Raw genomic sequence first — 24,752 nt, 5'->3', positions numbered from 1 at the left:
ATGTCTTCTCCAAGTCTTCCCTTTTCCAGTCTAAATTTCTCCTTCCTTCAGTCAATCCTTACATAACAAGATTAAGTACCCCAAATCAGCAAATCACTGGAATAATTTTTTTCAGATACCATATCCACTGATATATGGTTTATAATACTGAAAAATAGAACAAGTCACTAAAAGTTGTATTATGGTGCCACAGTAACATAAGCAGCCCTCTCAACATTCAGCTTCCTGGAAGGAAATTTGTCCCAATGACAAAACCACATGCCTCCCAGCATTCAAAAGTCCTAAAGTACACAAAAAAGGACATCTGAAAGAGCACAAGATCTAAGGATCTTTGGATTCTACAAGAGCACTCAAAATGGCATTAGATGGGCTCACATGCAGACAAAAAAGAAATGCAAGACCCCCCCAGAAATCTCTGTTCTCAGTGTAGTCCCTGGGGGAGGGTGGCTCATGTGGCCCCAGCAAGGGTGGCAGCTCTGCTCTTCTGTCCTATCTGCATTGGAAATGTAATGTTCCACTCTGGGTAGCACATTTTTGGAGGGATGCTAATTTGACACATTAGGTCCAGAGGAAGGGAAGCAGTGTAGAAGGAAAATACAAATTAGGTCATTTGATTGGATATTCCAAGGATACTGAGCCTGAAAAAAGCTGCAGCAGCAGCAGGAAGATGTACTAACTAGCTCTTCAAATAGCCAAACAATTATTGTATGGAAAAGGGATCACAATGGATTAGAGATATATTTTGGTTTAATATGAGGAAAACCTTGCTAACAAGTAAGCTGCTTAAGAGTAGACTGGAGCACTTTGGAAGGAAATAAAGTGTGCCATCTCTGGGATCTCCTGATGGAAGCTGAAGGAGGTTAAATGAGATTGTCTCTGATAACTTTGCCAATCAGAACTATTTATGGACGGGGCTGCCTCCTAAGGCTTTACATTACTGGAAGTACTGAAGTACAGAATGATCACCAATGAAAATGTTCCAGAAGAAATTCATGTTTCCAGTAAAAACTGAAGTAAATCATCTTTATGATTCCCATTCTCTGGGATTTAATGATCTGAAAGGAGAATGGACTGGTGAAACTTTGATAGAAGGTGAGAGAGAGAGAGAGAGAGAGAGAGGTTGAACAAACCTAACTTCAGAATAAATCAGATGAAATAAGTTTATCAACAGTTGTAAAATTGTACTACTATTTATCAAAGGCACTGAAAAAAAATCAAATCAGTTCAATCTCTAGATTCTCTAATGTCATCTGACTGCCATGAGGATACTGAGAAGGAATAATCAAAGGACATGATATAAAAGGATAAAAAATGGCACAACAAACACACCTCAAACCGTTCATCCTCACAGCGATGCAGCTGCTCTTCATATGGAGTTTTTTTTGAACTGACAAATGTAGAGTCTTCAGACCAGGATGGAAAGGACACCCAGGTATCATTTAAAACCTATGACAAGAGAGAAAAATCCAATATTACATAAAGCTTTGATCTCTCCCATCTAAGCCACAATAATCAGTCTGTCTCATTGGTTCCCCAGAATTCTGAAAAAGGCCACAATTAACGTCCTTAAAATGAAGTAGGAAAAATTGCCACATGGGCAGCAAGTACCTCCTTGCATATGGCTGTCCTGCCACTGCACTTTGGCTGTTGGTAAGTTTTGGGGAGTGCCCGGTAACTAGATCCTATGCGCTTGCAAGATGCGTAGTCAATTTCCCGACCAATTCCATCCCCAGATCGATCACTCATTGGTGGTGCAAACGAAAGCTCTTTTACTCCCAAGAAGGACTTGAATTGGGCGAAGAGTTCTGGAAATTTTCTTCAAAAGTTAAAGGCATACTGTAAGTCCACATAGTTATGGCCTTCCCAAAGAGGTTTGTTTATGTAGTGTGAATAAAGTAGGTCCTCAGTAAGTTTTTAGTAAATGAAAATAGGAAAATAAATCTCTAGCTCAAGGGTTCTTAATTTTTTTGAATATTGAACCCCTTTGGTAATCTGGGAAACCTATGGACTCCTCAGAATGTTTTTAAATGCATTTTAAATGTTTGGGAACTAAATACACAAAATACATAACATCATAAAGAAGACCCATTATGCTAAAAATAGTTATCAAAACATTAAAAGTTTCAGAGCCCTAGGTTAAGAATTCTCTATTCTAGCTATTATTGACAGGATCAATTGCTAAGTTATATAGCATTGGTCTATGCATAAGTCCATTTTCTTGTCATATCTTGGGTATAACTTTTTGTTCTTTTTCAGTATATGCTTTGCATTGCTAATTCCTTTTAGATGGATATATGCAGTTTTCTAAAGCTGGTCTATATGTGGACAAATATAATCTGTATCTATCACCCAGTACCATACAGCTTCAATAATTAATCTTTGAGCTCTAAATTCTAAGACCTGAAACTAATGTTGCATATTCAACTCTTATATCAGCAATATTGATATAAAGTGGGTTGCATTTCTACCCAAGTTTTTAAAGAAATGATCTTACTTTCAGATTGTTATTATCTATAGTAGATATATTATTCAGAGTGATCATTATTGAACATCTACTATATTACATGGAGTAAAGACAACATTCCAGGAAGACAAGCTTCCCTCCTTTATCTCATGATGGCGAGCAATGGGCATAAGACATAAAATAAGATCACTAGGCAATGGAATGAAAGAGCTGAAGATTCCATCTACATGCCACTAATCACAAGAGTGTGTGGTATGGAAGGGCAAGACAGATTAGTGACAAGAGTGATATAGTTGGAATGCAGGGAGAGCTTATTTGCTTATTCTCCCCCCCAAAAAATCCTGTAAACAAAAGGTAAAACATGAGTAAAGCCTATAGTGTTCCTTTTTAGTAAGTAGCTTCATTTTTATTGTTCTTTAGAATATTTCATTTGAATAATGCAGCTTCTACTGGGAGAAGTAGAATTTTCATTTTTAAGTTAAGGTTTTATTGATGTATGTTTTTACATTGTGACAGTTTTCCCCAGTATCATTTCTCCCTGTCTCCCAGAGAACCAACTCATTTAATAAATAGTATTTAAAAAAAAAAAAAAAAAAAAAAAAAAAAAAAGGGAGGGAGGGAAGAGAGGAAAAACCCAATGTAACTGATCAGTACATTGAAAAAGTCTGAAAATATAAATCCTGAATAATTAAGGACTTTGCACCAAAAGTATCTTTTCATATTGTTTCTTTTAAGTTATATTTGTTCTAAGTTTTGCAACATTTGCTTTTTGTGCGTGGCTGTTTTGTTTATTGCTGCAATCACTGTATTTCCTTGTCTCTGTTTCACTCTATCAGTTCATGTAAATCTGTCCATGCTTCACTGTGTTTGTCACATTCTTCATTTCTTACAGCATATAACATTCTATTATATTCACATACCATAATTTAGCCATTTCCAAATTGATGGACGTATCAAAAAAAATGCTACTATAAATACTGGGGAATATATAGGGATATATGTCCAATAATGGAATCTTTGGGTCAAAAGGTATGGATGTTTAAGTCACTTTATTTGCATAATTCTAAACTGCTACATGGCACTGAGTCATAGCTCCATCAACAACATAATGATGTGCCAATCTTCTTATAATCTCTCTAAAACAGACTACAGTATCACCTCTTTAATAATTTTTAGGGTTAGGTGATTTGCATTTCTAGTCAATTAAAGCATTCTTTTATGTGGCTGTAATATTTGCAATTCTGAAAATGTTCATATCCTATACACAATTGTGTCCTAAAAAAATAATATAGGATTAGAAATATATCCTATGACTTCTAATATGTTGAGAACACTTTTTTGTCTATATACACACACAATTACTAATACTTTGGATAACAAACCCATATCAGAGAAATTTTATAAAAAGATTTTCCTTTCAACCAACTATCTACCCTAGTTGCATTATTTTTGTCTATGAAAGGCATAATTATAGCTATGAAAAGTATATGATCTGCTTCTCTTCTAGTTTTAATAGTGTGATCTTTAATATTAAGGCACATTGAGAATGTATTATAAAATAAAACTCTTAAGCTTAATTTCTGTCAGATTGTGTTCAAGTTTTCCCAGCAATTTTTATTAGTTTTTTCCTAAATTTTCCAGCTTATCAAGTTCCATTGTTAATTATCTTTTGTCTGTTTCATTGGTCTAGCTCTCATTTTTTTAACTATTATCAAGTGGTTTGGATGATTGTTGCTTTATAAGTCTATAAGTACTGTTTCCCTTCTTAAGACTTTTATTTCCTTTAAGTTTAGAACTTTTTCAAGCCATTCTCCAATTGATAAATGGTGAAAGGTTATGAACAAACAATTTTCAGATGAAGAAATTGAAACTATTTGTAGTTACACGAAAAGGTGCTCCAAATCACTATTGATCAAAGAAATGAAAATAAAGTCAACTCTGAGATACCACTACACACCTGTCAGATGACAGTTAAAGATGACAAATGTTGGAGGGGATGTGGGAAAACTGGGACACTGATATATTATTGGTGGAACTGTGAATGGATCCAACCACTCTGGAGAATACTTTGGAACTATGCTCAAAAAGTTATCAAACTGTGCATACCCTTTGATTTAGCAGTGTTACTACTGGGCTTATATCCCAAAGAGATCTTAAAGAAGGGAAAGGGACCCATACGTGCAACAATGTTTGTGGCAGCCCTCTTTGTAGTGGCTGGAAACTGGAAACTGAATGGATGCCCATCAGTTGGAGAATAGCTGGATAAATTGTGGCATATGAATGTTATAGAATTATTATTGTTCTTAAGAAATGACCAACAGGATGATTTCAGAGAGGCTTGGGGAGACCTACATGAAGTGATGTTGAGGGAAATGAGTGGAACCAGGAAATTATTATAAACGGCTACAACAAGACTATACCCTACCATCAATTCTGATGGACATGGCTCTCCTTCAGAGTTGCACTTGTGCAGTGATGAAGAGAGCCCAGAGAGAGAACCATGGAACAGAGTGTGGAACACAAGCAATCTATGTTATCTGCTCACATGATGTTTACATTCTCAGTTTTTCCTTCTTGATTTTTCTTGTGCAGCAAGATAACTGTTTAAATATATATACATATATTGGATTTAACATGTATTTCAACATATTTTTAATATGTATTGGACTACCTGCCATCTAGGGGAGGGTATGAGGAAAAGAAGGGAAAATTTGGAACAAAAGGTTTTTACAAGGGGCAATGTTGGAAAAATTACCCATGCATATGTTTTGTAAATAAAAATTTTTTTAAAAAAAGTTTAGAACTTTTATTCTTCCAAATGAATTCTCACTAAGTTCTATAAAGCATCCTTTTGAGAATTTGATAGAGCATTAAAAATGTAAATGTAAACTTTGGTGTACTTGTCATTTTTGTTTTACTGTCATGGCTATTTAAGCCATTCCAAATGTTAGATGCTTTATATCTCTAGCTATTGAAAGCAAGTTTGCAGTTATTTGTAGTGAAATTTCCCTTTCTATTATTGTGTCTTGAATCTTATATTAATGTTGATTTTTGAGGGCTTCTAATTGTGCAATTTTTCTCTCTCTATTCTCAACTAGTACCTTTGCTAATTTCTTAGGATTTTCTAAGTAAATTTTGTTATCAGCAAATAAGATAACTATTTACCTATTGTCCTTTTGTCTAATTGCTTCTGTTGGTCTTTTCAGAACTACATTAAATAGGGAGAGGACTATGTCTATATTTATTGGGAAAGATTCTAATGTATTCCCATTGCAAATGATGCTTGCTTTTGGTTTTAGATAACTTTTAATATTTTTAATCTGTTCCTTTATGCCTATACTGATATAATCAGGTTATTTTGGAAGTTTATGTTTCTAATATGTCTAGTATAGTTTCCTAATTTTGAAACTCTCTTCTAGCATAAATCCAACTTGGTCATAATGGGTTCCTGGATAATTAGCTAGTTGAGATAAAATCTAATGGGATTTTAATTTTTTGAATTAATATTCATTAATGATATTGGTCATTCAAAAAGCATTTACGAAGTACTTACTATGTGTCAGGCACTACACTAAACACTGGAGTTACACAAAAATGTCAAAACAGGTCCTGCATTAAAGGAACTTATAGTCTCATAAGTAAAATGGAAATAACTATGTATAATCAAGATATATACAAAGTAAAATGGAGACGAGAATTACAGCATGAAGGGATATTGGCAAAGTTTCTTGAAAAAAAAATTTCATTTTAACTAAGAATTTAAAGCAGCCAGGGAAATTAGAAGGTACAGATGGGAAGGGAACCAATTTCAAGCAGGAAGGACAACCAGTAAAAAAGCTCAGTCTGATGCAATGTCTAGTGCAAATAACGTGGCTGGTTATCATTTATTTGAAGAGTATCTTGGTCTATAGTTCTCATTCTGGGTTATTCTTTCACGGTTGGCTATTTTTGAGATTATTTTTGTTTCAAAGTAATCTGGTATCCTTTTATCAAAATTTTCAAAAATAATTTATGTGGGATTAACTTTTTAAAATGTATGATGTAATTTTCCTATGAATGCATTAGAACCAGGAGATTTAAGACTAGTTTCTATTAGTCTGGAGATTTCAAAATTCTGAATTTGTTTTTTCTTGGTTTTCTTAGCACACAATTGTATATAACAGATTCTGAGTAGTCTTTTTGTTGAAACTTCACTCTGATTTTTCTTTCCCCTTTAATCAGACAGGCTAAAACCAGCTTTTAGTTTCATAATTTCTATAGGATTTTTTTTGATTTATCTCTTCTCTAATTTTTAATATCTACTCTTTTGTTTACTGTTACCTAATTTTTTAAAATGTATATTTAATTCATTTTTCTATTTTCTTAATGTACATTTTACTTTTTCTACATATGACTATTTAGCTGCATTCCAGAATGTCAATATGTTGTCTCATAATAATTTTGTAATTATTTTCTATTGTTCTTTGACCTACTCTTTAAGTTTTCATTTCATTAAGTTTCCATTTGGGTCTCTGGCTTTTGTGATCCTTTTAGTATTTTTATTGTTACCTTCTTTAAAGGATGTATTTACTATTTCTGCCTTTTTAACATTTGTTTGCAACTATCTAATAAATGATCAATGTTTGCAAAAATGTCATGTGATGCTAATGTACATGCACACACACACACGCATGCACGCACACACCCTCATTTAGAAGGTGCAATAATTTTTTTGGCTATATTTTCTCTAGCAACTTGTTCAGTCTTCCCAAATTTTTTTTCTGTTATCGAAAACTAAGGACAAGGAAATCTCCTCCCACTACTGTTGTCTTCTTGAAGTTCAGTTAACTTTTCCTTTATGAGTTAAGATGCTAAAATATCCGGGAACATAAAAAGTTTAATACTTTCCATTTCAATATAAGGTCATTTCCTTTATTCCTTTTTATATTTTACATGTTTGTTTTTTCCTTTGATAACATGATTGCAGCTTTTTTTTTTGGATTCATCCCATTCATAGTAAAAATTGTGAGATTTTAATTTTTTTATCCAATGTGTTGATTTTTCATTTGTTTTGTGTTCCCTTTTCCCCAAATTAAAGACTTTTCCCTCTTTAAACATAATAGTTACATCTTTATTTTAGCTTAAGGCAGCCGAGGCCTCTTCTGTCATTGTTCTCTTCTGTCATTGTCAAGCTCTGCCCTCTCCCATTTATTACTTCTCCCTGCTTTTGCTTATTCTTGTTTTTTAAGTTATTTTTCATTTTCTCATCCTCAAAAAAGCAATGTCAAAATCCCTCTTTCCTTTCCTCCGATCTGTTAACTTTTTAAAAATTCATTTCTCTATGCTTTTTCCTAGAAGGTTTCTTTCCCTCATTCTCTTATATTTATGCTAGATTTTCTTTGATTCATGGTCCTCCTATTCTCTATATTTTATGGAATTCAAGCTTCTTTTAGTAGCTATTTTGGGGTCCTTCCTTTAACCTGCATGTTGTTTTCTTATAAATTTTGCCTCCAAATTCCCTTTTTTTTAAAAGTTATGCCTCATTCTTAGAAATACCAATTCCTAGGGTAGCTAAATGGCACAGTAGATAAAGTACTGGCCCTGAATTCAGGAGGATCTGAGTTCAAAATTGACCTCAGATACTTAACACTTTTTAGGTATGTGACATTGGGCAAGTCACTTAACCCTGCCTCAAACAAAACAAAAACAATACCAATTCTTGAAGTTGACAAAATACACACTACCCCTTGCTAAATAAAACCTGCCCTACATCCTGGATTGACTTTTGCCTTGAAAAATCCTTCAGTCTATGGACCTTCCCACTCTTCTAGATGTCAGTTGCCCATAGCAGCTCTGATTCCCCTTTTCCTGAAGCAAGATAATACCTATTGTAAGGTCCTAATTTCCCTTTACTTAATAACCTCTTCTACTATGGGAATATTAGTGGTTGTCCCTCCCATTGATTTTGCCCTTTTTTGATCCCTTCCCTCTGCTTCATCACCCATTCTCTTTTAGACTCTCTTTATCCCAAGGGAATACAGGAATTACTTTTCCTTCAACTTTTGACTTGTTCATGGTATATCACATATTCCCCTCTATTTCCCTCTTCCCCCCTTTTATACATCCTCACATTCTATAATTTCATCCCCCAAGAAACCATTGGTTCGACTCTAGGTGAAGTTATGAGAGTCCATACTTCAGGCTTGTTTCTCCAGCACTGCTTCTATTTACTTTTTGTTTCCATCCTTGTCTCCTCATATGTACTTAGAAATTTGTTTCTTTGTTGTTTATTTATTATATTTCCAATGTATGAGGTGTTGGAAAAACAAATAATTTCTTCAGGTCTGGTTTTCTTTCTAGAAAGGTCTCCAAAACCTCTGAGAAGCACCTCCCCCCCTTTTCCTCATTGGAAAGTGAAAGACAATCAGATATTTTCTCCTTTCTTGAGTGAAATGTCACAGTAAATACATATGTATCTCTTCTGCCAATTATTTTTGCTGCACATTTCATAAATTTTGCTTTCATAATCTTATTTTTTTGCCCTTCAGGAAGATACTCCTGTAATTCCATGTACTCTTGGAAATTCACAAGGTCTTCTCTCTCATTAGGAGTTATTTTCTAGTAATTGAGTTTTCTTTCTCCAGAGTTCTTCAGTTAATTTCAGTATTATTTTTTTGATATTCTATTTCTGACTTTGTGACTTTCCCTCTGAGGATGGTTTCTCTGCATGCTGGAATTCTCAGTTATGTCAGCTTCCTCTTGGAAAAATTCACAGTTCACAAATCCATCTTTGCCCCAAGTTGACTTCCAGGGGGACGAACTGACCCTAGATGGATACTGAATTTAGTGGAGTGCCATTAAGTTAACATACACTCCCCTCAGTTATCTGGGTGAGCTCAATTGCCCAGGGCTGCCTCAGTACACACTACTGTCCCAACCAAAACAATTTTCTGCTTTTTGTATCTCCCAAGTAATCTCTTTTGGAAGAATGAGTTGTAGAATTGGGTTCTGTTGAGAGCCAAGGGCTGCTTTGTGCAACCTTGCTACTGTAGCATGGGGGGCCAGGAGTACGAGAGATTTAGGCCCTATAAGTTAAGTATTATTGGACTTCTCTGCTGTTAGTTGATTTGGATTTTGCTTCTTTGGGGTTCTTGGCATCCAACACTGTGAAGTCAGCTGAAACTGCTTTATTCTTTATACATAAATTACTATTTTAGAGAAGTTTTAAGAACTAATGGGAAATAGAAAAATTGAAATAGAAAATTTCTAGTTTTCTGTCTTTATAGTCATATGACTCTGGATTCTGACTTTTGTCTTTCATGTGACTGAACCCATTAAAAGATGACTCACAGAGTCATAAGTTCACAACACAAGGTACACAAAGGATATCAACAGCTTGTAGAAAAAGCAGACACCAGCAATTTGTAAGGAAATAGCAAGTGACAATTTCAGAGGCAAAGTTGCGTTCTAGCTAAGAAACATGAGTTAAGAGGCTTTAATTCTTTCCTCTCCAATCAACAGAATGGGAATTTGGGAAATAGAATATATGAGCAGATATTTTTCTGTTATGTGCTTTTTTAATCTTTTTAATTAAATGCTTGGGGGATGCAATATGTAACTAACTTTTCTTTTTGATTAAAGGTTTTTATTTTGAAAAAGATGTAATAACTTTATGGCTTTGGGCAAGTTACTCAATCACCCTGGGCCTTAATTTTATCATCTAAAAAAATAAAGAGATTAGACTGGATGGTATCCATGGTCCCTTCTGGTTCTAGATATATGACTATCATCATCTTTGTCAAAAACTTCCTCCTCATTTGGAATTAAAGGACTTTTCAATCACACGTGAATGAAAACTTAAGCACAGTTATGTTGAAAATTTATGTTATTTGCAAAAAAACCTAGAAGCTTCCATTGTTTTCCACAGCTGACAAATTTATATTTCCAAACCATGGATCTGACCACGTTATGTCACTCCCGTGCTCAAGTGGCTCTCTCTGCTCCCCTTTATCTTTAGAACCAACTGTCTCACAATCTGTCCCTAGTCTTACATTTTTCAGGCTTACTGAACTTTCTTCTCTTTCACAATCTATGCAAAAGTTAGACTCACCTACTTGCTATTCCCTGTCACTAATACAAAATTCAAACTCCAATCCTCTTCGTGTTCTCTCTTTAGGAATGCTCTTCCTCCTCACCTCCATCTTAGAGAGTCCATAACTTCCTTCAGAGTTGAGTCCAAGTGCCACCTCCCATGATGGGCATTTCCTGACATCCCTCCCCAACTGAAAGATTCCTCCTCTGATACTACTATTGTCTTTATTTTGAACTTTGTTGTTGCTTTTGTGTTCACACTGTCTCCTTAAAATATTTTGTCCGCAACTCAAAAGCAGGGAATTTTTTTTCTTTTTATTTCAAGATTCTGGCACACAATAAGTACTAAATAAATGCCAATTGTATATCTTGAAAAGTGATTTTTGTGCTGGCATAAAATATAAGTTTAAAAAAAGGCATGTATGTCCATGTTTGGGGAATAAGGACTTTTAAAGTTAGACCTAAACTCTTCTACATACAATGTATTTCCATAAAAAGCATCAGGCAGTGGTATTTCTTTTATATAAACAATCAAGATGAATAGAGCACAAGTTCCTGGCTAATTTGTTTAACTCCATACTATTTTCTTCAAGTCTATTTTCCAAATAAGCCTTATCACAAGGCTGCAAATGATGGTTGTTGCCAACAAAAATAATTTAAAAGATATATTCTTATATGATTACTAACTCTCCACTTGTCTAAATTATGTTCAATTGTGATATAAAGGTAAGGATCCTCTCCCTCTTTAACTCTTGTAGGATAGGTCAAATAAGTGCTCTTCCAAACATACGCTATTAAACAAGGACTTTGAATGTGTAAAGACTGTTACCTGAGACCTGACTAGCTCAGGCTCATCCCTCAAAGACCATCACATCCATACTCACAACCACCAATACTCATAAATACTGTGCACTAAAGTGTAGATAGGATGGCTGTATGTACTAGAGGCAGAAGTGCGAATAATTATGATACTTTTAAAAAGTCTTTTTAGAATACTGAAATATTGTTGGCAGATAATGTATTAATAATAGTATAATAACGGTAATCTTTGTCACAGGCAGAACAGGAACTGCGTCCAGCATTTTGTGCATCAACAAAAATATTCCCTATTGATGGACAAGAGAAAGAGGAGAAAAAAAAAGCGAAAGAAGAAGAAAAGGAACAAAAAGAGAAAAAGAAAAAGGAGAAGGATAAGAGTAAAAAGAGAAAAAAAAAGTCGGAGAAAGAGGAATGCGTTTTATCCCTTCATCAAAGTTTTATTCTGATGTTAAGAGTGCAGATGACTTCTGACATTATCAATTCAAATATAATAATGGCACTCTTCTGGACTATGCATATATGCTTGTAATTCTACATGCAAAAATCTTCAACTACACTCTTGCTCCCCAGCACTGGAAGAGTCAATTAACACTTAAAAGATATTTAAAAGACATAAAAGTCATTATCTACGAGATCCTGGGAACTAAGGCTTATTAAATGTTCCTATTGATAATCTTAAAGCAACTAGAGAAATTCACATTCTGACTTGGAACATACTGGGCAAACAAAGAAGCTTACAACAGAGGACAGGGAACTAGTCTAATAAGAGAAGCCAGGGTTCAAATCTTACTGATGATACTAGTAGTGTTACCTTGGGTAGTAAGTCATTTTCTATACCTGAGTTTCAGTGTCTTTCTCTGTAAAATGGGGGTGATACCTCCCTCAGAGGGTTATTGGGAGGCTCCCATGAAATAAAATGCTTATAATACTTTGCAAACTTTTATGGGGTTGTATAACTGTCATTCCTAATCGTGATTTAAAATGTTTTTTAAAAATCTCACAATGCACTGGTTAAGGCATTAGCTCACCCTAAGAAAGGGGTGACCAGTTGTAGGAGCTCTGAGCCGGACACCAACTCCTGATTGAAAAGAGCAATGCAGCGAAGGAAATTTTCATAGACTTCTTGACTTTTTAGTACCCGGCGTACCTGGGGAAGAAAGAAGAATGGTAGAAAACTCTATGCTGAAGATTCTTGTCATTTCTAAGATTTTCAATCTCAATCCAGATATTATTCTGCTTGTAAATCATTAAAGGTATGTTTTAAAGCAAATAATCAAAACAAACCAAAAAAAAAAGGCTATTTCTCACATTTTTATGCCACTTTTGTCACAACCCTATAAGGAAGCTAAGTAGGGTAGGTATTCTCATTGTAAAGATAAGGAAATGGGAGGATCAACCAGGTTAAATGATTTGATTATAATTACAAAATTAAAAATATCAGCATTAGAATTCAAACCCAGAAACCCAAGTCAGTCTCTTGATTCTATACCCAAAACTTTTATTATACTACAAAAGCATATGAACCAATTATTAAATTCTAATAACCCAAGCCAAAACTATGTATTGCTATCTGTGTATTTTCAGTGTCTTTGGTCATATAATGATACCACAATACTAACAGACACAATGACAGCAAAGTCTAGCTCAATATCTTTCATGGATCCCTTCTGATGGAGGATAGTTTGCCCAACAGCTAACCTCAATGAGTAGAATTCTAGGGAGTCCAGCAGGAAGGTGTGACTGGTCTCAAAAACCTGGAAATATGACTAAGAATTAGGAGCCTGAATCACTTGCCATAAATTTCAATATTTTAAAGAGCTGCCATTTTTTTAGTGTGGGTGTTGCCAAAAAAGATTTTATCCTCTGCTGATCTGTTAAGTCTCTACAAGCTAAGTTAAGCTGTTCATTAGAGAAAAGCAGCGCTGGGCAGTACATTTAGTCTTCCCAGTCTGAAATGACTGTAGTATAAAGCTGAAATCAACAAAACACACACACATACATACACACACACACACACACACACACACACACACACATGTGAGCACACCCTAGAACTAAAAGTCTTTCCACCTTGGAGAATCTATCAGAGCTTCATAGCTGGGTTCCAATGAATTGCCACAAACCATTAATTACCAAAAACCATTATCTGACCAATTTGAGTTTCCAAAGGAAATCAAGTTTCAAGTCAATGTAGCAGCAAAAGAGTCTTACCAAGGATGTTTCCAAATGCTTGACTAGAAACCCTGCTTTTTCTCCTCCCCAGTTCCAAATATATGTTCCAGATCAACAGAACAATGAATTGTTAGAAAAGGAAAGGAAAGGAATACAGAACTGTTGACTAGAACCCAATTTCCCAATAGAAGAGATCAAATCACTAACCTTGTCAAAGAAAGAGAATTCTTGCAACGTTCCATATTTTCCCACAGCTGCAACAGACAGATCTTTGGTCCCTCTCAATTTCATTTTCTTCTGTTATGAAAAGTTCAGCACTGTTAAAGTAGTCTGTTTGCACCAAGCAGTCAAAAAAAGCTTGCCAGAGGCATAAGCACTAAATAAAAGCTTGATAGAGGCATGAACACCAACTCTAAGAGACCCAGGGCACCTCTACTAAACATTCCCCCTACCACCCGACCATCCCTCAGCCCCCAATAATCATTGCTCCCTTCTCAGGTTACTTCCTTGGAGCATTCCACCCAAACACCCCTGAGTTTATCAGTGTTTTCTGTGTATATTCTTCCCACCTAGACCAGACAAGCAGTGTAAGAGATGTCTAACTCCAACATTTTAGTCTGGCCAGGATAGGCACTAAACACAAGAATCATATTGCAGACCAAAATGAAGAGAAGAGATATAGAATCAGACCCATGATTTTTTCAGCCCAGTAACTTCCCTGGAAGAGACATTGTAGGCCAGGTTATGCTGAATAGTCCTTCCCTTTCAAGGTCTCAAATTCACATTGTTCCTGCCCTGCTGGATATTTTAGTACCTCAGGATCTGGTCCTGGATCATATTTTGCCCATATTCTCCCTATATTAAATCACAGGCATACACCAGTGCTGAATATCTTTTCCCCGATCAGCAAGGTTCTTTTTATATAGTCTGATCTACTAGAGATCCAGGAATAGAAAAGAACTTTAGAATCCTGCAGGCTCAACAACTCTCCATAATTTGCCCTGAACTCTCACAAGGGCCTAGAGAAAAGTTAAGTGATTTATTCATTATCATACAGATAGTAATGCCACAATTAGGCTTCAAACCTAGGCCCTTTGGCTCTGCTGACACGGTCACCATTTTAGATTCTCATTGAGAAGGGATCATTGATAGCTGCTCGAATTTCTTGAGGCATGCTTGTCTGTGAAGAGGAAATCTAATGCCTTTCTTAATAAAAACCAGTCATCAATGTCAGCCTCAGTCACATGCTGAGCCAACATTTTTATTAACAGTCCACAGTGCCTCAATCACAAATTTAGAAATCTCTATCACACAAACACAATAGTTCCTCATTTATTAAGTATTGTGTAGAAGGATCTGAATTTTTCAGCTCATTAAATACTTCTTAAAACATAGGATGAAAACTGTTAAAAACTTTATGGAATTAGGGAATTGCTGAAAAAATTATGGTATATGAATGTAGTGAAGAATATAATGTGCCATAAAGAATGATATACTGGGCAGATTCAGAACAAAATGAAAAGGCCTTATGAATTTATTCAGAGTGAAATGAACACAAACTAGAAAAATAATATATGGAATTGTACAGAAGACAACTATGAAATACTTAAAAACCTTGATCAAGGCATGGAGACCTTATGCAAATGAGCTTAAGACTGCAATGAGAGGAATATCCAGGAATAAGATGATCGAGGTCCCATTGACCTGGTCAAACCACAGTTACCATATTCTGTTCCAGTGTGGGCCTAAACTGATGAGCTGAAGAGCATAGAGAGAAGGGTAAACACAAATGTGAAATGGGCTCAAGATCATACTGTATGAGGACAGGAAGAAGCAACTGAAAATATTTAGCTTCTCTCTAATGAAGAATCCTGTCCGCTGTTTTCAAGTACTGGAAAGGCTATAACTTAAAGAGTAATTAGACATGATTCTTTCTGTATGACTAGGTGGGTAGAACAAGGAAGAGTGGATGGAAGTCTCAGAAAGGCAGCTTTAGATTGCAGAAAAGCAAAGCCTTTTTGGGGAGTTGTCTAAGACCTCCCTGGAGGTAAAAGGAAAGAAGTGTGTTGAGCTGGAATAAGCCCTTCCAACTCTGAGCTTCCATGTCACCAGGGCTGACTGAGCCATCTCCACAATTACTGAGATCTATGGTCACTTTGGAAGCCTCAGGCTTAACAGTTTGCTTGTTTTTTTCCAACAATGACAAAGTGACTCACCTCTCCCTAGTGAGAACTCTGTTTATTATTATCTTATTAGATGTATCAGTTCTCCCCAGTGAAATCCCTTTCCATGACAAATGCTTCAACATCAAAAAGAGGTAGTTTCCTCAAGGAAAATGACATTAGAAAAGATGTCACCATATGATTTACCCCTATGATGGCCTTAGGAAACCTCTCTGCCTTACTCGCACCTGAAATGCCCTCCCTGTATGTGCTGTCTCCCCCTACTAGAATGTGAGGTCTTTGAGAGCAAGGCCAGCTCTGTATTTGTTAGTAATCCAGCACTTGGCACAGTAGTTGGCACAGAAGCACTGCTTCATAAATTATTTATTTGCTCATTTAGCCATCTAAAGACCTGTATGGCTCCTCCACAAGCAAAGCAAGAGCTCTGACAGGTATTATAGGATTATCATTTTTGCCTGAGCAGAGGTTCTTCTATTATCTTCCAGACCCCTCAACTGGGTTGCAGAGATCATAGTAAAAATCTGATATGTGAGCTCTCAAGATAGTTCCCAACTTTTTTATGATGAAGAATTACTATGCTCTTCTCATGGAAATTTCCAGTAGGGAGAAGAAAATCCTACAAAGACACATAAGTAATCTAAGTATACTTTTAGCCTATTATTTTATTTGTATCTTCACAAATAACACAAAAACAACAGAGGAGCTTGGCTATCACATATGAAACAGAGAGAGAATGAATTAAGGTCATACAAGTAACTAATATAAAATCTAGACCTAGTACAAAACGTCAGAGCTGGAAGGGATTTTATAATATAAAGTGACAGGATTAGAAGGAATTTAAAAAACAGAAACTCAGTCACATTAATAACTGAGGAGGATCACCTTTATAACACAGGATATCAGGACCAAGATCACCTTAGGACCAAAAATGTCAAAGCAGAAGGGACAATTAAGGGATGTGCCTATGCCCACAAGCAGGTTCCTTTACTCATTTCTTTATCTTTTCATCTATATCATACTGTTTCTATTTAGCAACTCATTTCCAAGAAAGAAGAATTTAAATCTCAAAATTTACAGAATAACATTATCATCCAAATAAATCCTTTGAAGGAAAAAAAAAAAAAAAGCACTGCCATGCCTCCTTAAATTAATCCCTAGGTTGGATTTAATTTGCTTTCCTTATAGTATATAGTTACCTTGGCTGGGCCAGTGACAGGACGAAGGAGCAGAGGCCTAGACCGTTTTTTGCTGTGTTCCAGACTCTTTTCATGATCACTTTTCTGAACACTATTCATTTCACACGGTCCATTTCCTGTGAACTAAAGGAAATAAACAAAAATTTTGATTAGTTACAAACAACTCTCACTGTATCATTTTGGTGTTCACAGATAGTAGGCAAATCCATTGTTTTAACCAACATTTATTAAGCTCCTGGTACATGCAGAGTACTGTGTTGGTTGGGTACTGAAAGAAATGCAATAATGAAATAAGACATGGTTCCTGCCCTTCTGGAGTTTATCGAGTATCTCACTTTTGAAGTGTGTTCCAAAAACAGAGAAATCTAATAACCAGAGTATAGAATAAATCAACAGGAATCTAAGAGAGGTAACAAATGCCATGCAAGGTCCAAGAAAGACTAACATATTCCTGAGCAGAGCCACAATGTCAGATTTTTCAATACATTCCTAAATGGCGGCACCAAAAGAAAATTGAGGCCAATTAAATATTTTGTATGTGAACCCTTTAAAAACATCTGGTTTAGTAGTTCTATGAATAATATCTAGGTATTCCTCAGTGGACATACTGTATTTTCCCAAGACACCAAGTCTATTCAAGATGAATGTAAAAATAAAGGCAACTAGGTAGAACAGCTGAACTTGAGAATCAGGAAGACCTGAATTAAAATCCTGCTTCAGACACTGAATTAGTGTGTCCCTAAATAAGGGCTCTATTATTAGTCTCTTGAACCTCAATTTACTCATCTGAAAAATGAGAAGGCTTTTTTATACCTTTTAATATCAAGAAGTTATACAAAACAGTGAGGAAAAAAACAGGTCACAAAGCCAGTATATGTCAAAAGGGACTCTGAACTCAGATCTTTATAGAAGCAAGTTCAGCTCTCTATCCACTACAATGCAAAGCCAATAATAACAATAATAATACCTTAGACAAACCGTATAGCACTTTGCTTCAAATACCTTATTTGCTCCAAATTACAAACTGGACAAATTAACTGGGCTGGTAGTGGCACACCATTTTACAGATAAACTAAGGTTCAGAAAGACTTGCTCAATGTCCTTAGTAAAAAGAAGACCCGAGATAGGAACTGTGGATCTAGGGCCATCAGACCTTTCTAGCACAGTTCCTCTCAAATAACATTTTAGACTTAAAACACCTCTTTTATAAATGTTTTATACTTTACATCTTATCTGATCTTCACAACAAGCTTTTGAAATACAAAGAATAAGGACTATCAGCCCCATTCTACAGATGAATTAATGTTTGCACCTAATTGTACACTTCACTGAGATGACTTACATAGGCATTATACCCAACATATTTTAAGATCATAAAGCTAGGAAGCAGAAGCCCCAAGATTTGAATCCAGGTCCTCCCAACTTAAAAGGAAGGCATCTCTTCTATATGTGTCACTATATCTCCATTAATACAGTCCTAAAAATTATTCTGAGGAGTCCAGATCTGTGACTCCATTAGCCACTTATAGGTTGAAGAGTGGTGTGAGGGGTTAAGGGAATTGCCCCAGTACTAAATCATGTGACAAGACTTAACCCAGGTTTTCCTAACCCTTAATTCATTTTGCCAAGCTGCTTCTCAGCAGTAACAAAAAAAGCCTCAAAATTTATCTTGTTTTTTTTTTTTTTTAAGTTTTAATAAATGACCAGGAATTAATATAACATTACACAACTGTGCCTTATTAAAGACAAACCTGCTATGCATCTATTCAGTAGGATGTTTATAAATGAGTTTTAAGATAGGGATGTTACTGTTTAAAAGATCTCAAAGATAAAACTGTTGAAATGCACATAATTACCCTCCACAGATTTTTGTAATACAAATAAACCCCCAGGGTCCTAGCTCAGGGGTTCATCTCCTTTGGGTGAAGGATTCCTGGGGCAACTAGTTCTCAGAGTATTTTTTAAATGCATACAATAATAGGATTACAAGGGAAATCAATTCTGTTGAAATATAGCTATCAAAATAGTCATCAAAAAAAGTTCACAGGCTACTGTTAAGAAGCCCTATTAAAGGAATTAGGCCAACAGGGATAAGAGGAATCGAGGCAATGGGAATGCTTGATTTTTTTTGGTCAGTAATAAGCATTTTAAATTTTTTATTTACTATTTTCAAGCCTTGCCCTGAGCTTTAGATACAAAGTAAAAAACAAACACATCCTAATAGAATAGACAACATGTAAATTATTAGGTGTATGTGAGACATATGCAGTGCAATAGATAACTACAAGAAGATAATTTTAGAGGAATGACAGATAGCAGGTTGGTGGTTAGAGTAACTTGCTGAAAGCCAGTCACATTCCTGATCCTGATGGGAGTTCTCTGGTGAAACCAGCATGCTGCTCACTGATGGTTATCATGTCCTTTGCTCCATCCCTCTCTTTTTCCTGGCAGACATCTCCACTCTCCACAGAATCCATCATTTCCTGCATGCAGCTGCAGGAAAGCCTCTCCTTTATAAAGGAGAATTAAGCTCTTTTTATTTCTATAATGTGTCTAGAGTTTAAGACAGCTATGCACACTCAGGCAACCAAGGAAAACCAGAAGCAGCCATGGAACAAGACAGCAGAACTGGACTGCTGCCTTCCTATATAGAAAAGCTGTCTGAATTTTCAGATGAAGAAATTAAAACCATTTCTAATGATATTGAAAGGTGCTCTAAATCACTATTGGTCAGAAAAATGCAAATTAAGACAACTACACTCCTTTCAGATTGGTTAAGAGGACAGGAAAAGATAATAAACGAATATTGGAGGGGATAGCGGAAAACTGGACACTGATACATTGTTGGTGGAGTTGTGAACTGATTCAACCATTCTAGAGCGCAATTTGAAACTATGCCCAAAGGGCTATCAGACCTTTGAATACTCGTTGATCCAATAGTATCTCTATTGGGTCTATATTCCAAAGAGATTTTAACGGAGGGAAAGGGACCCACATGTGCAAAAATTTTTGTAGCAGCCCTTTTTGTAGTGGCAAGGAACTAGAAACTGAGTGGATGCCCATGAGTTGGGGGGTGGCTGAATAAGTTGTGGTATATGAATGTAATGGAATATTATTGTTCTGTAAGAAATGACCAGCAGGATGATTTCAGAAAGGCCTGGAAAGACTTACATGAACAGATGCTGAGTGAAATGAGCAGAACCAGGAGATCATTGTACACAGCAACAAGAAGACTAAACAACGATCAATTCTGATGTATGAGGCTCTTTTCAACAAGGAGATGATTCAGACCAGTTCCAGTGATCTTGTGATAAAGAGAGCCATCTACGCCCAAAGAGAGGACTGTGGGAACTGAGTATGGATCACAATACAGCATTTTCATTCTTTTAAGTGCTGCTTGCTTGCATTTTATTTTCTTTCTCATTTTTTTTTTCCATTTTGATTTGATTTTTCTTGTGCAGCAAGATAACTGTATAAATATGTATGCATACTGGATTTAACACATTTTTACCATGTTTAACATATACTGGATTACTTGCTATCTAGGGGATGGGGTGGAGGGAAAGAGAGGAAAAATCAGAACACAAGGTTTTGCAAGAGTTAATGTTGGAAAATTATCCATGCATATTTTTTGAAAATTAAAAAGCTTTCATTTAAAAAAAAAAAAAGGCAAAGAAAAGAAAAGCTGTCGTGTACAAAAAGGGGTTATCCTTGTCCCCTCCCAGCAAGGCAGAAATAAAACCACAGAGGGCACTGGATTTTTAGAACTGGAGAGAACTTTTAAAAGCAGCTAATCTAACCACAGCATTTTATAGATGAGAAAACTGTTAAGAAGCAGGGAGGTTATATTTGCCCAGGGTCACAAAGGTGAATAAGAAGATCAGAGATCCAAAAAGACACTCATTACAAATTCAATGCTTTTCCATCGTAACAACCTGACTCGCATGTTCAAGGCCAAATAGGGAGGAAGGCTAAAATTCTGGCTAAATATAAGACATTTCATCAGATCTGTTCAGAAAACAGACTAACCTGTTAAAACAGTGAAGTCCCTCCCTATCATTGACAGTATTCAAATCCAGACTATGACTATTGCCAATAATGTTATAAGCAGGAACCTTTCTCACCTAACATTCTAGCATAGATTTTCTCCTAATGTAATCTTACAAATGCTGACACAGTCAAGGCATCATATCCCCCATTTTGGTACCAGCTTTTCTTGGTGCTTAATCCATTACTACCAAGTCAAATTGCCAAACTAACTCACCAACCTTAAAAATACCCACACATTTTAAAGTTTCCCACCTGGAATGCTCTAACCTCCTCACCCCATTCTCCAATGGTTAAAACATTTTATCTTTCAAGTCTCAAATGAAAACCTAATTCATCTGAAAACCCTTCCCTGATACCATCAATTCTATCCCCATTAGAAAAATTTTATCTCTTTTACCACTTTAAATTCTTCTTACATATCATATTCTAATTAATATCATAGCCATCCATATATTATCTCCTCTATTACATTGAAAGCTCCCTGAAGGCAGGAGTTAGGTCTCCTTGCTGTATCCTAGTGCAGATGACAATAACTGACAGGATACAAATTAAGACACTTATTGTTTAATGGTTAAATGAAATTTCAACCTCAGGCAGTGATCCCTTTGTATAATTTCCCAACTTTTATGTACATACCATGACTTATTCTCTCCCTCCCCCCACCTCTTGTCACCTCTCATATCCAATAAATCTCTACCATATCTATCTGTTTCCTCCACCCACTTTAGTTTAGACCCTCATGATCACCTTCTGGACTGCCATGACATTCTCTTGGCAGCCCAGAATCTGACATCCAATCTCTCTCTCTCTCTCTTTTCCAAACTGCAAAATTCATCTTCCTTGGGCAGAGATCTACTCCCTACTCCCACAGAATCCAGAGTTCTTTGTCTTTTACTAGAGGCTTCCCAAACCAAGTTCCTTCCCTACAATCCTCCCCTTGCAACTTTTTCCACATTTACTTTTGTAGCTTTAGGTTTTTTGATTGCACTATTTTTATTATGCCTGAAATACTCTTAATGCTTTCCTACCTACTGTATGTTTACTCATATTTCAAAACCTTTTAAGCTCAATTCAAATGGCACCTCTCCTACAAAGCATTCCCCACAACTAGTAATGACCTTGGACCTCACAAAACATTTTATGAACTTTTCATATGAAAACAATACAATATAAATCTACATATCATATGAAGCTCTATGAAGGCTAGGTTTATATCTTTATTCTCCCATGGCCTAGCACAATATTGTACACAGAAAGTATAATTGCTGAATTTAATGTAAAATAGTTGATAAACATGGATACATACATAACTACAGGATGTTTAAGGGATACCCTTTTAAATGATCTGGAGCACTCCCATTTTTCTGATGAGGAAACAGAGGTCCAAAATGGGAACATTATTTCCCCATGTCTCAAAACAACTCTAAGAGAGCCACAACTCAAATTCTCCTGACTCTGGAGTTAAGTGTTCTTTCTCATGTGCCACCCCTAGAGAATAGAACTGGGATATGTCCTCAGTTCATCTACCCTCCTATTTCCTAGTGAGGAGGAAGTACTCAGGTGGAGTTCCAAGGCAAAATGAGGAGAACTAATGATTGTCCACCTCCCACTCTCTGGCCCATCTCATGAGGCTCACCAGCCAGATTTCCCCTGCATCTGAAGGACAGAGAGAACACCCAGGCATCTGTTACAAAAGAGGACCCCACAGGTTCTCCAACACTTTTATGGCACCTAATGGGCTTTAGCCTCATCTCCCTTCCCCTACCTCATTGCATCCTGTAGCCTTCAAGTGTTACTGCAAAGACTGTTTTCAAGAAGAGCAGATGAAGAGGGAAAACAAAGGTAAAAACCATATTTCTCTTGCTGTTCATGACCACTCATCCTCTAATTCCACTTTTTCACTGTCCCCAAAGCCCTCCCTAACTGCCACCCCCTAGCTCAGCCTCGTTCCTCACCAATGTACTTGTCCCAAATTCCCTTCTCCAAGGACATGAGAACCAATTCCAGAATCTTATTTGCAAATGCTTATTTTCCCCCATAACATAAATCAAGAAACTGAGACCCAGAGAAATTATTAAACATTATTTTGTCCAAAGTATTAAATTCAGTAAAGGTCTGATCTTTTGATTAGCACTCTAGACATGTAGTTGATGAATATATGTTAAGAGTTTTAGCAAGGGCAGACACTTGCCAGATATTCCATGTTTTAACTCTGAACTCTGAACAGTGTTCTAAATAATGGTAATGTTGCTTATAAACATTATCAGTATAATCCATTAGGCATATTAGGGATTAAAGAGGTTTGGTGGTCTGATCTAGGAACCCAACCAACATGTATCACAGGGGTGGAGAACCTTTTTTCTGTCAAAAGTCATTTGGATATTTACAATATGACTCATGAGCCATATAAAATTATCAACTTAAAAAACTCAGGCAGTTAGTTGTTGTTGTCACCTGCAGTTGCTGAGGCAGGGGCCAGACCAAATGATTTCACTTATCTTATATAACCCAGGGGGGCTGGACATTCCCCATCCCCAATACATCCCCAATATATAGCATTGCTCCCATGGGAAAATATAGTCTGAGTTCCAAACAACCAACTTATAAATGGATTTTAGCAATATAACCTATATATACACTGGGGACTGCCCATATAATGCATTAATTTTAGTGTTCTATAAAACCATGGAAGACAGAGCTTTAGTTATACTGGGAGCCCATTATATATAGAACCTTTAAGTAGAATCTCTAGTAGAAATCCCAAAGGAAAAGACATGAGACCCCTGCCTTCTAGGCTAAACTGGACAAATGGTGGGAGACAGTAAAGGGACCCCACACATGTGCCAGGCCTCTGGCTGTCATCGACAGTCAGCATACTTCATAAACTTTACTAAATATATGAAGTGTGCCGACTTGTCGATGACAGCCAAAGTTTCCCAATTAGAAATGACCAAAACAAAAGGCCACAGGGTTATCACTAATGAGCTCCTTGCCAGGCTAGTCCATCTCATTTCAGTACATACCAAAGATCTTTTGGCTTCTGGAAGGAACTGTCCAAACTCAGAGAGTAGATCCTCCTGTCCCCTGAAGAGATTAGCTACCTCAGTAAAGACTTCCTCCTCTGACATGCCCCGGAAAGGGCGTCCTTTAGTGTTCAGCTGCTCCTTCTGTCAATTTACAGGGAAGGAAGGAATCATTAGTGAAGAGAAGAGTCAAATTATTAACACTCAAAGAGTCAAGTTATGGAGACAAAACCAAAGAGCAGACCCTAACAGCCTGGCACACAACATGCTGCAATGCAGATATGACTGTGTGCCAGGATCCCCAATAACCACACTCCTCCACTTCCTTTCTCTGGGAGGGGAGGTTTTGTCTAGACTTAAGTGACCAAAGGACCGCCTAGTGAGGAGCCAGGAGGGCAAAGTAGGAAGCAGTAATTCAGCACCTCTCAGAAGCAAATACTCCTCAAGATGATACTGGAGTAACTATAAAGGAATACAAGAGGAAATTCCACAAGCAGCACAAAGAAAGATCCCCAACAGTAAAGAAGAGAACACTAAATTAATTCGTCTAGGGCTTAGACATTTGCCTCACAATTCTGGGGGCAGTAAACTTACTTGCCCCTGGCCACTCAGATCTAAGATAAAACTTAATGAGATAGGATTTAAACCTACCATCCTAACAGCTTAATCTTCTACCCCAACAGAGCTTCCCCAACCTAGTATTTGATCAGGAAATACTAATTCATTTTTTTTCCTAAAAAATATAATTAGAAGGTATATCTGGGCTTCTTCACCA

General features: G+C 36.4%; 1 protein-coding gene across 1 annotated transcript in view; it reads right to left on the bottom strand.

The window, feature by feature from the left end:
* Window positions 1-24,752, bottom strand: part of SIN3B (SIN3 transcription regulator family member B) — a 76,460-nt gene that overhangs the window by 29,247 nt on the left and 22,461 nt on the right. The window contains exons 5-10 of the mRNA XM_051972090.1: window positions 23,978-24,121; window positions 16,905-17,027; window positions 13,733-13,822; window positions 12,382-12,500; window positions 1,609-1,816; window positions 1,330-1,446 (exon numbers count right to left, since the gene is read on the bottom strand). Of these exons, the coding sequence (XP_051828050.1) occupies window positions 1,330-1,446; window positions 1,609-1,816; window positions 12,382-12,500; window positions 13,733-13,822; window positions 16,905-17,027; window positions 23,978-24,121 (801 nt within the window). The remainder of the gene's footprint in view (window positions 1-1,329; window positions 1,447-1,608; window positions 1,817-12,381; window positions 12,501-13,732; window positions 13,823-16,904; window positions 17,028-23,977; window positions 24,122-24,752) is intronic.

The sequence above is a fragment of the Antechinus flavipes genome, chromosome 1, assembly GCF_016432865.1.
Source record: "Antechinus flavipes isolate AdamAnt ecotype Samford, QLD, Australia chromosome 1, AdamAnt_v2, whole genome shotgun sequence".
NCBI classification, from domain to species: Eukaryota; Metazoa; Chordata; class Mammalia; order Dasyuromorphia; family Dasyuridae; genus Antechinus; species Antechinus flavipes.
Note: the sequence above shows the minus strand (reverse complement) of the source record. Positions and strands in the feature narration are given on the sequence as shown.